A 15,360-nucleotide genomic window follows, 5' to 3' on the forward strand; every position below is an offset into this window, starting at 1 on the left:
AATGCCGTATTGTTCCTTTAACTCATCTTGATAAATATTAAAATTTTAATTTGAGCTTTTGTGTCTCTTCAGGTTGAATTCTTGTCGTATCACAGCAGAAGGTTGTGCTGCTCTCACAGCAGCTTTAAATGAGAATCCATCACATGTGAAAGAGCTGAATCTGAGTGGAAATACACTGGGAGACTCAGGAATCAAGAACATCTCTCATCTGATGAAGAATTCATTGTGTACACTGTAGAAACTCAAGTACGTGTTTAATCTAAATCTAAACGTGTAAAAGTAAATTGAATTGAATTGTCTTTGGTGTCTATGATAAATCAGAAAACAAATACATGTTAACAAAGAATATGAAAAGATCAAACATAGAGTATGATACATTTATAAATGCAGGCAAGAAAAGGTAACTTTGCAAATTCAGTGTGCTGCTCCAGGAGAGCTACGGTCCTGAAGATTTCAGCTCCAACCCCAGTCAAACGCAGCTGGACCATCTAATCAAGGTGTTCAGGGCTGCTTAATAATTACAGACAGGGGTGCTGAAACAGGACAGGAGCTCACCAGGAGCAGGGTTGGAGATCCCTGCTGTAGGATGATGAGAAGCAGACCTTGTAAAGCAATGTCTTTTTCATGGAAAGGTGATGTAGCTTTGTTTAAAAAAAATATTTTTTAAATGATTTTCTCCTTTTTGCTTTTTCTCTTTTCCTTAGGCTGAGTAACATCTGTGTTACAGCAGAAGGTTGTGCTGCTCTGGCTTCAGCTTTTAGATCAAATCCTTCACATCTAAGAGAGCTGGATCTGAGTGAAAACAAACTGGAAGATTCAGGAGTAAAGGAAATCTCCACTCTCCTAAGAAATTCATATTGCAGACTGGAGAATCTGAGGTTTGCATGTGTTTGATCTAAACATGAACTACTGGGAATTAAAACAACACTATGGAACTTTGATCATGGTGGTTCTCACGGGCTCGTGTCCGCTCACCCTCTCTTTATTTTCTTCACTTCCTGACAAAACCCTCTTTGGTTTATTTGCTGGCTCTGGCTTTGGGACTTGCATATTAGATTGTTTCGTCTAATAGTTAGCTGTTGGGTAACTTCACCCAGGCTACGAGTAAAATATGTGATGTATTCCATAAAGCAGGTCGCACTCTCCCGCAGGCAGGGGACGGGTGGGGCTGTGTGTACCGACCCGAACACCAAACTTGCAGAGTGTGGATCTGCATGGGTGCAGTGTCATATCAATATAAAATCTGAATGTAACATAAGCCATTATGTGGTCAAGTTGTGAATTATATTCACTTTCTTTTTCGGAGTTATCTNGAAATTTCTGTTATCACACATATGCATAGTAGGGTTGTCACGGTACCATAAACATGTCTTATGATACTATACCAGCTGAAGTATCTCGATACCAAGTAGTATCACGATGTTCTGCCATATAATTCAAATCTATACACAAAAACACAGATTTAGATTGAAACATTTTGTATTTACTATAGTAAACTATATTATACTTTGCACTAGAATGTTGTTGTATTAACTGTAGTAATTGGATAAATTGTAGCAAATACATTTACATTTAGTCATTTGTAAATACTATAAATACTGTAGTATACTTAAATATTTACTATGATAAGACTCAAAAACACTAGTATCTATGAGTTTTAGTAGTTTACTGTAGTAAATACTAAAGTACACTAGATCATTTTTCACGTAGGAACTAATTCAAATGTTGGACAAATTTAATTGATACAGCAGTCTTTATAAAGGGAAATATTAGGCTTACTTTAAATGCAGAACTAAAACGGCCAGTAGGTGGCGTCAATTTTCCACTGAGTTCGTGAATCATTTAACCAACTCGTTCAAATCGCCAATTTGAATCTTTAACTCGTCCGAGACATTCAAAACACACATTCATTTTGGAGATAAACACCTCAAAAGGCAGATGTAAGTGTTCAAATGAATATTAATGCGCATATGCAACATTAACTACGATACTACCGTTTCAAAAATAGAGCGGCATCGCGGGTATTCTGAAGCTTTAGCATCGCGATGCTACCGTAGCACCGGTACACCGTGCAACCCTAATGCATAGTGTCTAATTTCGTATCTAACTACCTAGGGGAAAATTCTAGTTGTAACATAAATATAAATGTATATGTATACATTATTTTGATTATTACTTTTTATAATGAAGCCCCTATACTTTGTGTAGATTGTCGGAGTGCAGTATAACAGGAAGAGGATACAGATGTCTGTCTGAAGCTGTGAGATCAAACCCTTCACATCTGATCTCACTGGATCTCACTGGAAATGATCCTGGACCATCAGGAGTCAAACTCATCCATCAGTTAATACAAGATACAAACTGTGCACTGAACACTGTGAGGTGAGTAAAGCTTTTAAATATTGAACATCAGTCACACATGTGAAGGTATAGATCAGATAAACAGACCAGTGTGGAACTGCCATTTCAGTGAAAATGATGGAAGGAAGAATTTACTGAACTGCAATTTTAAAAAGAGAGAAATTGTATTAGTACTTACGTTTTACAACAAAACATTTTAACTAATTCACTTCTAAGACTTCACACATCACCAAATACAACACACAAGAGATAAAGATGTTATCACACTGACTGTGAGACACGAAACTCTCAGAAATGATCTGTTAGTGTATAGAAGATTCACTCTTTGTCACATTAAGTGCAGTGATGTTGGAGTCACTGTCATAATGTCACTAAAACAACTGTAAAGAATGATGTGAACCACAACAGACAACATAAGATGATTTCTTCTGTGTGTAGATTCTTGAAGAGTCGTGATGCAGAAGCAGCTTGTGTTTCTCTGACTGAAGTTCTGGGTGAGAATCCATTACTGCTGAAAGAACTGAATCTGAGTGACAATAAACTGAGAGATCTGGACGGAGAGAAACTCTCGGCTCTATTGATGGACTCTCATAGTAAAGTGGAGAAAATCAGGTGAGTTTCATATGTACAGTATAATAACCTTCATACATGTGTGTGTTATAAAGATCTGATGATGATGATGATGTGTTTAGATTGAATAACTGTGAGCTGACAGAGAAACAGTGTTCAGCTGTAGCTGCTGTTCTGTCCTGTAAAACCCTGGTGAGAGAGATGAATCTGAACAACAGTCGTCTGCTGGATTCAGGACTCAAACACATCTGTGACAAACTGAAGAATCCTCAGTGTCAACTCCACATACTCAAGTGAGCTCATCTATCACATCATCATACACATTCGACAGAACACAACAATCATGACAATATTAAACACTGTGACATCTGTTCACCTGCAGTGGTAATGTACAAATAAAATATTGCCAATGTAAGTTTGCTGTAGATTATCCATCATCTCATTCACTAAATTTGTGTGTTCATGTGTTTGTGTGTTTTCACACTGATATCATTTTTTAAACACAATGAAAATTTGAATGTAGAATGCTCTAAATGTAGGATGAGATTCAGAACCAAGTAAAATCCAAAGAAAACGTCATTAGTGACTCACAAGACAACGCTTGTGTACAGTTGTTGATGAATTAGGTCCAATAAGTGGTCAATCATTCAATACAAGAAATTCAATTCAATTTTATTTATATTGAGCTTTTCACAATGTTCCAAGGCAGCTTTACAGGAGCAAATAAAAATAAAAACAGAAAAACACAGAAAAGGTAAAACACAGTACAGTGCATGGTGTTTGTAGAACAAGCGATGTTAAGAGAATTTACCGAACCTTTAAACTAATCTAATAATCTAATATCAGCGCTCTCCCGGTGAGCACGCCAACACGGCCCTGTGGCGAGGAACCCAAACTCCAATGAGAAATAAATGGAGAAAAAACCTCATGAGAAACCAGTGTGAGATTTTGCTTCTATGTTAGCAAGCATTTAAGGTTCCTGTCTTCTTTAAGGAGTGCTTACACAGATTCGCTGTAGGTTCTTGATTTAAAACACACTTAGGTTGACAGTAGTTTAACTCATAACTTTTGTTTAATCAGCCCGCATTCTACCACCAATTATGTAGGGTTTTAGCTAACGTTATTATATTGATGAGCAAAGCTCACCAAATATGGTTCTCCACCAGATCTTTCAAGATCACATCCATGAAATGAGTTATTTAAAACATAAATTTCAGTCAAGGAATTAGTTTAGCTCAAAGGAAAATACGTATAATAATCGTGATCAAATATACATATTTTATGGTCTCTGATTAGTAATATAAAGCATAACAATACTTGTATGCATTCGTCCAGCGAATGCCTCAATGATATTATATACTTTACATTATCTCATGGCCATAAGTAACGTGACTGTTAAAAGATGGACCAACGAAACAGAGCGGGCCTTACAAGCCTGTTTCGAGTGCACCGATTGGAGTGTTTTTGAAGCTGCTACCACGATCTGGACGAGCTCACAGAGACTGTAACATCATACATCAGTTTCTGTGAGGATTTGTGCATTCCTACCAGGACTTCCTTAAAATACAACAATGATAAACCATGGTTCTCAGCAAAACTCAGACAGATTCGCCAAGCCAAGGAGGATGCCTACAGAAAAGGGGACAAAGTCTTGTACAAGCAGGCTAGGAACACATTGACAAAGGAAGATCAGAGTGGCTAAGAGAAACTACTCTAAAAAGTTGGAAAACGGTTTTCAGCCAACGACCCTGCGTCTGTGTGGAAAGGCCTTAAAGACATCACCAACTACAAGCCACCATCCCCCAATTTTGCAGGCAATCAACACCTGGTCAATGATCTGAATAACTTTTACTGCAGATTTGAAAATGCTAACTTTACCCTCACACCAACTCTGACATTCTCTCTACACAACACCTATCACCTTCAGTCACCCCACCTCCTGCACTTCAGATCAGTGAAGAGGATGTGTGCCGAGTCTTTAGGAAACAAAAGACAAGAAAAGCACCAGGCCCAGATGTGTATCTCCCCAGCCTGTCTTAAAAGCTGTGCTATTCAACTGGCCTTCATCTTCTCCAGATCTTCAACAGATCACTGGAGCTGTGCACAGTTCCTTCCTGTTTCAAGCGCTCCACCATAATCCCCATCCCAAAGAAACCCAAAATCACAGGACTGAATGACTACAGACCCGTCGCTCTCACATCTGTGGTCATGAAGTCATTCGAGAGACTGGTACTGGCTTATCTGAAGGACATCACAGAACCCTTACTGGACCCCCTGCAGTTTGCCTACAGAGCAAACAGGTCTGTTGAGGATGCAGTTAACATGGGGCTGCATTTTGTCCTGAAACATCTGGATAGACCAGGGACCTATGTGAGGATCCTGTTTGAATTCTTCACCGCAGGAAAAGTGTAAAGCCGGGCGTCCGGCCAGCACGTCGTCAGAGCGTCCGTCTCCCTGGGGGAGCGCGGCAGCGAGAAGAACAGCGGACAGTGTGCGTTCTCGCTCGTCACGAACAGATCCACCTCCGCCTTCCCGAAGTGATCCCAGATCATCCGTACCGAGTCGGGGTGAAGTCTCCATTCCCCTTGGGAAATACCTCCCCTCGAGAGCATATCCGCTCCGCAGTTCAAATGACCAGGGATATGCGCTGCCCTGATGGAAAGCAGGTGCTGGTCTGCCCACAGCAGCAGCCTCGCAGCCAGCTCAAAAAGGGCTCTGGAGTGGACCCCTCCTTGGCGACTGATGTACGAAACCACGGACGTGTTGTCGGTGCGAATCAATATATGACGCTGCATCAGCTGAGGCCGAAAAGTCTGTAGAGCTAAGAACACCGCCATCAGCTCCAGCCGATTTATATGCCAACTGCTCAGAGACTGTGACCACAGACCCGACGCCGGCCTGCCTTCGCACACTGCACCCCAGCCCGAGGAAGACACATCCGTCGTTACCACCGTGCGCGTTGTCACAAGTCCCAGGGGAACGCCCTGGCTGAACATGCGCCAGTTGCGCCACGGTTCCGAAGCGCTGAGGCATCTGTGAGTTAACCTCACGTGCGCACGACCCGAGGACCATGCTCTCCGCGGAACTTGAGTCTTTAGCCACAGCTGCAGAGGATGCATGTGCAAAAGACCCAGGTGGCAAACTGGTGATGCTGACGCCATCAGTCCCAGAAGTCTCTGAAATACCCTCAGCGGAACGGACCGGTCCAGGCTGAAGGCGCGCAGTGCGGCGGAGATGGACTCCAAGCGCTCCTGAGAGAGGCGGGTGCGCATCTCCACTGAGTCGAAACATACCCCTAGATATGTTATGGACCGACTCTGCAGAAGCTTGCTCTTAGGCACGTTCACCAGCAGCCCCAGGGATGACAAGTGACGAAGCAGCGTCTGCGTATGACTGACAAGCACATCTCGTGAATGGGCTAGAAGCAGCCAGTTGTCCAGATAGTTCAGAATGCGCATACCACTCGCTCTGAGAGGGGAAAGCGCTGCAACTGAAATTACATGGAAAATAAAAATCCTACAAGGAGATTTTACTACATATTATGAAATGATACGGTACACATTTTACACTTCACTAGAATTGTCTAGTGTCTTCACTAGAATTGTCTAGACACTTCACTAGAAGTGAAGTGTAAAATGTGTACCGTATCATTTCATAATATGTAGTAAAATCTCCTTGTAGGATTTTTATTTTCCATGTAATTTCAGTAATATAAACGTATAGACGCAAAACCCATTTTCCATTTGTTCTGCCTCCGACGACGTCATCGACTGCACCGTATAAACGCACGGGCAGCCAAACAAACACGGGAGCTACTGTGGGCGAGGGGATGCCGGTTATAACATATTCTAACTGTGGCTTCGCGCTGCACCGTGGCAGGGCAGGGGACACAGTGTGGTGTGAGTGAAGGGGAGAGAGCTCCTTTTGTGAGGAGGTAAGTGCTTTTAATACATGTACACACACAACATTTTGAGCATTGCAACAATCGCCCGCAACAGTGGGGGAAACAAGATGCAAACGGCGCCGCTTGAGCACCGGTCCGCTCACAAACTCTCCCCTCCTCTCTACAGACCCATCAGGAAGGCGGCTTGGCAGCCAAAGATGCTCCGCTATCGCCTCGATGACCTCTCTTCTGCCCGTACTTCTTCCTAGCTGGGGCAGACCACTGCTTAGGCCGGACGTCCGGCCCAGGGTCTCGGGGAGCCGAAGCCGCGGCAGCGGGCTGCTTAGCCGGCCTGTGGGAAGAGCGCGGATCTCGCTCTCGGCGCCGGCTGCAACGAACGGCGAGGAAGCACGTGGCTCATGGCTTTTGCGCGCTTCTGCGCCTCCGCGAAGCGTTCCGAAACCGACTCCACGACATCCCCGAAGAGACCAGAGGGAGTAATGGGATCATTGAGCAGCGACTTCTGGTCAGTGTCCTTGAGGTCCGCCAGCGTCAGCCACAAATGGCGGTGAAGGACGACCATGAAGCCCATCGACCTGCTGATAGCCTGTGCGGTGCACTTCGTCGCCATCAGCGCGAAGTCCGTCGCCGCCCTCAGGTCCTTCACAGCGTCCGCATCCAAGGCGCCCAAATCCAGCGCCTGCAGAATCTTCGCCTGAAAGACCTGTAGAACCGCCAACGAGTGCAGCGCGGAGGCTGCCTGGCGGAGGTGTACGCTTTGTCGGCGAGGTGGGCGGTAAACCTGCACGGCTTCGATGGCAGACCTTGTCCCGTGCTCAGCGAAGAGGAGGAGGGGCACAGATGTACAGCGAGGGTCTCCTCCACGGGCAACATGCGGGTATAACCGTGGGCCTCCGCCCCGTCCACGTGGGCGAACATAGCCTGTGTGGCAGCGTGGACTCGCGCCGATTGAGGGGCCGTCCACGACTTAACCACGTGCTTGTGCACATCAGGGAAAAAAAGGAGTACTCCTCTTCGGTGCAGCCTGGCGGCAGCCCGCTTGATAGTACCAGGAATCGAGCTTACTTTTAGCTGGCTCCTCCGGGGCGCTCCAGCTAAGGTCGAGCTCCTTAACGGCCTTTTCCAGCACCCTCACGACATAGAGTCATCGTCTTCCTCGTCGAGGCCAAAGGAAATGGCATCCGCAACGGCGGGAGGGGGACGAAGGGTCTCCTCAGTGAAAATGACCAGGGAACGAGGCGACGGCAGAGGACGGCGGCCCTGAGCCGGGTCGTCGCCGCCACCACGTGGCATGAGTGGGCCCACCAGCGGCCCTTTGGCGGCAGTGGGCCTCGACCCGAATAATCCTCGAGCAACGTTACTGCGAGTCCTCAAGACATGCGCCGGCAGGTCAGCACAGTGCGCGCAATCAGACTCTCCGAACGCCGCCTCAGCATGGGCTAGGCCCAGGCAGGCGATGCAATGCTCGTGCGTATCCTGCGCCACGTCCATGGGACCCACACAAAGACAACAGAAGGTGGCTATCGGATGAAGAAGCTTCTGACGATATCAACGATGGCAGCGTGAAAGAGAAGATTCTGAGGTATTGTCGCTGTGCACTGTATTTATACTGTCTGGTCGCCAGTAATTACATTCGGTTGCGAGCGCGACAATTGGCCAGTTTCACTGGCGTTATCCAATAAGACTTCAGGAGAGGTGAGAAGGGAGGAGTTCCCATATGCGGAAGCTTCCGCAATGTCGAGAGACCACTCTCGATAGGGAACTCTCTCTAGAGACCCCAAAGAGACCATGAGTGTACACCCTAAACGAAGACTGCATAAGGGTTAAAGTGCTTGATGTGAGTCTTGGGCATTGTACAGCAGTACAAAATAGTAAAAATCAAGGTAAAACCGTAAGGTAATAACTATCACAAAACATACAATCATTGATCATCCAAGTTTGATAATACGGTTTAAAGAATAAAAGGTATGTAAACTTTTGAAACAGGTTATCTTTTGTAAATTTACTTACTATTGTGTCTTCTAGACTATATGTAAAAGTCTGTTATGTGAATTAGCTTTGTTCAGGGCAGTTCTAAATAAAACACAATTCAATGTGTATTTGTTCTTAAAGGGGTCATATGACATAGCTAAAACGAATATTATCGTTTGTTTTAGATGTAATGAAATGTGTATACACTATTTAAGGTTCAAAAACGCTGTATTTTCCACATACCGTGCATGTTTGTATCTCCTCTTTGCCCCGCCTCTCTGAAACGCGCAGATTTTTTACAAAGCTCTTCGCTCTGAAAAGCGAGGTGTGCTATGATTGGCCAGTTAACCAGTGCATAGTGATTGGTCGAATACTGCAAGCGTGTGACGGAAATGTAACGCCTCTTACCATATTGGGAACATCATGTTCCCAAGCAAAGGTACTGACAGGTGATAAAATGTCATCGGTACTTTCCTTATCAATTCGAACCGAATCTGATCTGGAAAATGATCAAGCTGATGCATCAACTTTGCCAGCGAGACTTGAGCAGGGTGTAAAGGATTGGTAAGGCTTTTAAAAAATATATTATGTACCTTTTATATACGACGGTATAAAGATTTGCCGTTAGTGATCAACCAGTGATACGCCATGTCTCGTCGCGACTCAACAAAGACAATAAACCCCATTATAAACACAACATTTGTTGCCTCTAGTTGGAACATAATTACTGATTATTAGGACTTATGTTGTCTTTTTTCACGTTGCGCACGTGTCTGCATTTGCAGATCACAAACACACGACGAACTCAACTCGCGTTAGTCCGTAACAAAGTCTTTTACAATGAAAATATACCTACAGGATGCGAATTTGAAGCGCCAGACTGTACTTGCGAAGCTGTAATGGTTGGAATTGCCCCACTTTTTAACCAAAGCTTTCGTGCACAGCCGACGTATCAGCACAGCTCATCTTTTGGAAGGGTAAACAAAGAGGCTTTCATTTTGCAATGAAACACACAGCGTCTCCAGACATGGCTGCGGCGGCGACGACACAATGAGATTTACAGGTACGCCCACCTTACTCGCGTATAGATTTGGGCGGTCTTAGTCAAGTCATACCACCAAATGACGTACATTTGTGGGGGTGTGGTTACACGAGGCGTTTCAGGCAGGTCTGGGTGAGCATTCGCTTTTAGATAGAATGCATCTTTTGTTCCGACACTTTAATTTTTGCAATTTTTCGTGTCTAATACATGCATGGGCAACTTACCAAAGACACAGAAGAACATGTATTCGCGCCATATGACCCCTTTAAATATTAAAATGTTGAAGATTCTGTAAGGAGTATGTACATGTATGAGCAGAACTGAAAATGTGCTCATTGTGTGCGTTTCAGTACCGCCCAATTTACACATCATTGGAAACTTGCCCTTTAGTGTGTCAACTCCTCTCCTTATAAAGTGGCTAGAGCAGATGTCCAACAGAAGTGGCCCCTTTATGTTTGGTCGTACGAGGCTCACACTGACCTTCCAGAAAGAGGTGGCTGAAGTAAGTGTTGTTCTTTTAGAGGACCTGTTTTGAAAATTACAGTTTACAAGCTGTCCAGTAGTGGTACCAATTTAAATGAAATGAAAATGATCATTCAGGCGCTTAACACCACACATATCATGAGTAGTACATTGTACTATCAAAACATACTTTGAGAAAAGATTATTTTATTTAACAAAGCTTAATTACTTTGGCAATGTCACATGGAACACACAGATAAAATGTATACAGTGCAGTGTAAGTTGCATAGAATAAAAGCGTCTGACAAATGCCTAAATGTAAATGTCTTAAATATAGAGCATGTGTCACTGTTACTAATTGCTCATAATCTGTGATGGGGAGATTTAAAAGTAATACACTTTGGCACTGTTTGTTTTATATACGCAAATGAATCTGCAGTAGAGGTGTGATTTGTGTTTATTCATGATTACGTAATTATTAAATTATAAGTAGATGTTAGGCAAAAATGACTAATCTGAACAATTTAATACATATTGCAATTTAGAAAATTATACATGATACATAAAATGAATACAAAAACACTATTTCAATGAATAGCTCAAAAAGACAGTTCTAACTTAAAAAAAAACCATTGATCCCTTCACCTACTTTATTTTCTAGAGGTTAACAGCCAGCAAAGGAAGCCGTCAACGTAGCCGTCTCTCTGTCATGGCACAATATCTCTGCACTGTCAAAAAGTGTTTCACCATCCCAGGACGTGCCTTTGTTCCAAAACCAGATGTAAGTCTTATTTCACTTTCTTCTGCCATTTGTATCTGTCATTGCCTGTCTTCTCAAGTGGAAAATTATTAGTGGTACTTTAGTGGAGTACAGAGTAAATGTTGTCTTGGATATGGAATCAGACTTGGCGACATAAATGGTGTAGTGGCCATGTGACGTTTGGTATGGTTTACCGCATGGGAATAAGAAACGTGTTTGAGGTACTAGATGGTACAAGAGTACTGGGTTGCTGGAGAATGGCTGGGATTTGTAGGGGGCCCTATGAAAGATTGTACAAAAGTTTCCTTGTCTGTAAATATTTCATCCAGCTGGGATTCTTGGGAATGAAGCAAAGAAGAAAGGAAAGTAGGACGAATTGTGCATTCTCTTGGAATAAATGGCATGGGTGATTATTTTATCACACAGCCAGGCTTTTACCCCAGAGGTGAAAGAAGTGTGCTGCTTTATAGGGTTGTGTACAGGTAGTCATTCAAACATCAGCCTTTGACGAGAAAATTAGAATGATGATGCAGAATAGACAAAATTGAAAAAAGTCTCTATGTTTTTGAAAAAGTAAATTATAGAAGATATCTGGAGGATATGGCATTGCTGTTCTGCATCCACTTTATTAACTCCGTTTTTTTTCTTTCTTTAAATTGTGTAAAATTAAATTGTGTAACCAAGATTGATTTGAAAGGAATTTTCTTGGGCGAATGAACTAAAAAAGTTATTAGAAAGCATTCAGCCTAGAGCTCTAAATTCCAGATATACATGCTATGTATCAAACTTCACTAGTCGGCTTACACTTCAAGGATATGATGTTGAGAATACAGTTCTTTGTGTGGCTTTTGTTCAAAAACAAATTCTATTAAACTTTGACACATTGCCTGTCACACTAAGCTTGTGCTATAAACATGAATGTTACCTCAAATGGCATATCCCAAATAGGCATCAAGGGTCCCAAACCACATACAGGGACATAAATATAAATATAAATAATAATATATAAATATAATAATGTCTTGGGAGTGGGCTGGTAAGCAACAACGTAGTAACAACACAACAACCACTTGCAGTGCATGTAAGGAAACCTTGGAACAGGTTTGTAGAACAAGCAGCTTTACTGCCTGGTGAAAACCAAGGACTTGTTTTAAAAATTACTCTAGTAAAAGTAAAAAGTATGCAATGAAAAAACTACTCAAGTAGCTAGTTACTAGTTACATTGTATCTGATTATTTACGTTTCATAAAATGAATATTAATGTCTATATTTAAATTTACGTTTTTAATTATTATTATCATAAGAGGATATATTTGCAATATACAGACAGAGACTAAAGAATAGACAAATGCAGAAGAGACAAGCATTTCTGTCAAGTCCCAATGTCAATGTAGCCTATACAATTTATTTAGAATAATAGACCATGCAAACTAGTGAACCTGCAGAGTTTTGCGTTTACAATGCATTTAACTGAACTCCTAAAATAATCTAGAACATCTGCAGTAGGGCTGAAACGATTCCTCGAGTAACTCGAGTTATTCGAATACAAAAAATCATGCCTCGAAGCCTCATTTAATCCATTTAACTACAGTACACACGGAGCGCTGCGTTTCCCCACGGACCATTATTACTGACGCACAGCCCGCTAAACTCTATTCATGTTACAGGGCTCTCAAGTCTCACGCTTTCACCGTCAGACACACGCGTTTTAGTCTGTTCACACGCTCACACGTATTTCTCATGCTGATAAATGAGTGATAGCTTATTGAAATGGTGAACTGCTGTTTTACTTAGTTTTAGTCTATTTTGCGAGTGAAGCTTGTTTTCCGGCTGTATTGAGTCCATCAAACTAGATTCGGACTAACGTTAGTGGATGCCGAATCATGTTATTTACACGTCATCTGTCTGTTCTGCGTGTCTGAGTGAATGAACTGCACTTTATGAGGACATGAACACATGAACTTCATCTCCAGAGTTGCTCTGAGAGTTCATTTCAGAACATTTTACTGAGTGAAGCTAACACGCTAAAAAATAAGCGTCTTCCAATGACCTGCCAAAATAAAAGTCTGGTTAACTCTGTATTTTTATGTGGACAAATATTTAATAGTAAAAAAGAAACTAAAACTGATTTAGATAAACTAAATGCATAATGCATAAGCTGAAGTTAGTTGTTTACCTTTGAAATGATTCATTCTATTTTTATTAATGTTTCTTATTTATACATTTGTATTAGGCCTATATTGCATTTTGAATGTAATATGGCAATGGAATGTACTAAATGGGTTTCGTTTTCACAGATATGAATGTATGCAATTTCAGCAATAAATACTTTAATTGTTCTAAAAAGGAAACAAATTAGTTGTTCATTTTAAGAGACCTATCTTATTTTCTCTTGTATATTTAGAGTTGCTCTTTAATAAAGAAAAAGTATTTATTATCCGAATACCTGATTAATCGATGAAAAATCAGTAGAATACTCGATTACTAAAATAATCGATAGCTGCAGCCCTAATATATTGTATATTTTGTAGTTTTGTAGAAGTATTTTCTGTATCTTCATGTTTACTTATCCTATTTTGTATTCTTTTATTATCTGTCTTGTCTGTCACTGTCATTCTATTGTGCTATAGTAGCTTGTGACACCATGACACATTCCTCGTACTGTATGTGGAAACATATCCGTCATTAAAGTTCTTTCTGATATCCTTCTGAAAATGAACGTTTAAAAGTGATTCGAAAGTGCAGAGTTTGTTGAGGCGTTGTAGTTGCTATAATATGATAAATATCAGTGATTTCGAAGCGGAGGATTATCCCGGTTATACCATGGTCATTTGCCAAGTTGCCAAGTTAAAGCTATTGTTGAAGTTTACAGTAGCCTACAATTTTTGATCAGACGAGTGAAAAAGTTTTAGCACTCCGTCCACTTTAAATGCGACACAGAGATAGAGTAGAGCCATAGGATTGCATTTATTTGAACAAATTATAGCATTTATTTGAGAAAGAGCGAGAGAGAGACAGAGAGAGAGAGAGAGAGATGCCGTGAATCACCTACACGGTGCGTGTCTCTGCCTAGTGAAGCTGCAAAGTCCAGAAGGTCAAAAACCGCGATGGTCAATCTGCGTTTTTATTATCCAACTTGGGCTTGAACTGATCCTTCAGCCGCCCATTTCCGCTCATTTCATTTCAGAATGGATACAGCGCTGTAGAATACAGATGAAATATGTGAAATATAATGCGTTTTTTTAAACGCCAAACATGAACATTGCAGGCCAACCCGGAATGTATTTTTAAATATAAAATAAACGTTTGTCTTTTTTTAAAGTTCTATTGCATTTCATGAAGTTTATTGAGTTGCCTCATGTGATTCCAGTTAAACAGATTAAATAATGTCACGTGATTTCTGGAAAGGGAACAAAGGGAGCATAATGTTAACTGGTTCCCTTTCTGTCGGTCTCTCGATGTTGTGTCGAGCCGACAGATAGGGTTCGCTCTTGAGAACCTATCAACTTCTGACTAGTTTAGAAAAGGCCAATGAAAATTGGCGAATGAAATTTGCATGCCGGACTCCGCCCCCGGATATCCGGGTATAAAAGGGAGACGGCGTGCTGCATTCATTCACCTTTTGTTCTTTGGAGCCTTCACACCGATCGACTTCGAGACTTCAAACTCTACGCCGAATTACTGCTGGAATCTTACGACGTGGTGCAGCGGACGGTCCCTTCCTGCAGCAACTTCCCCTGGGCGTCTCGGCAGTGCCAGGAGTGTTCGAGTGTTTTTTTCTAAAAGAGCAAATTTCTCCAGCCTGGCATGTCCCGCTGTTCTCATGGGTGCAACACACTCATCGAGGAGGGGGACGGACACGGTGTCTGCTTCCAGTACACTGGGGCAGACGTTGTGGATGCGTCCTGCCCGCACTGCGGGCGGTTGACGATTCAGACGTTGCGTCACAGGTGGCTGTGTTCCCACGGGACTCAGCCACCACCTCGTTTGCTCCCCGTTCCGTGGCAGCAGGACTACGGCCCTGCCGCCCGCTACAGCAAGCAGCGAGGGTGATATGAGGATTACTGTGAGCGATAATCCACCAGTCACTGGCTCACGGACCGTTCGCACCTCGTCTAGCTCGTCTGACCATTCCCCAGGAGACGGTCCCACCGTCTTGTTCCTCAACCACGTATTCGGACACGATGCGTGGTGATGAGATGTCTCTTGCAGCATCGGGGGGTGACGTACTGCCATCCGACTCCGACGATTCCTCGGGCTCCCTCCCTCGGGGGGTCGAGCCCAGGAAGA

The 15,360-nt window shown here is 42.6% G+C and overlaps 2 protein-coding genes across 2 annotated transcripts in view; both read left to right on the forward strand.

The window, feature by feature from the left end:
* The first annotated feature begins 1 nt into the window (after window position 1).
* LOC130554829 (ribonuclease inhibitor-like) lies at window positions 2–3,848 on the forward strand. Its single transcript, XM_057334699.1, has 6 exons — window positions 2–6; window positions 73–234; window positions 705–878; window positions 2,209–2,382; window positions 2,800–2,973; window positions 3,054–3,848. The coding sequence occupies exons 1-6, from the start codon at window positions 2–4 to the stop codon at window positions 3,226–3,228; spliced, it is 864 nt and encodes a 287-aa protein (XP_057190682.1). The 3' UTR covers window positions 3,229–3,848.
* A 6,427-nt stretch (window positions 3,849–10,275) lies between these two features.
* The window catches only part of LOC130554830 (tripartite motif-containing protein 16-like protein), a 21,748-nt gene continuing 16,663 nt past the window's right edge, over window positions 10,276–15,360 (forward strand). The window contains exon 1 of the mRNA XM_057334700.1: window positions 10,276–10,350. Coding sequence (XP_057190683.1) covers window positions 10,276–10,350 — 75 coding nt within the window. The remainder of the gene's footprint in view (window positions 10,351–15,360) is intronic.

Source organism: Triplophysa rosa, linkage group LG5 (genome assembly GCF_024868665.1).
Source record: "Triplophysa rosa linkage group LG5, Trosa_1v2, whole genome shotgun sequence".
Taxonomy (NCBI): Eukaryota; Metazoa; Chordata; class Actinopteri; order Cypriniformes; family Nemacheilidae; genus Triplophysa; species Triplophysa rosa.

What these genes read in the sequence shown, in the direction of transcription:
- LOC130554829 (XM_057334699.1), top strand. An exon ending in AAGAATTCATTGTGTACACT is followed by an intron (nt 235 to 704) that starts GTAGAAACTCAA and finishes TCTTTTCCTTAG; the next exon opens with GCTGAGTAACATCTGTGTTA. An exon ending in AGTAAAGTGGAGAAAATCAG is followed by an intron (nt 2,974 to 3,053) that starts GTGAGTTTCATA and finishes TGATGTGTTTAG; the next exon opens with ATTGAATAACTGTGAGCTGA.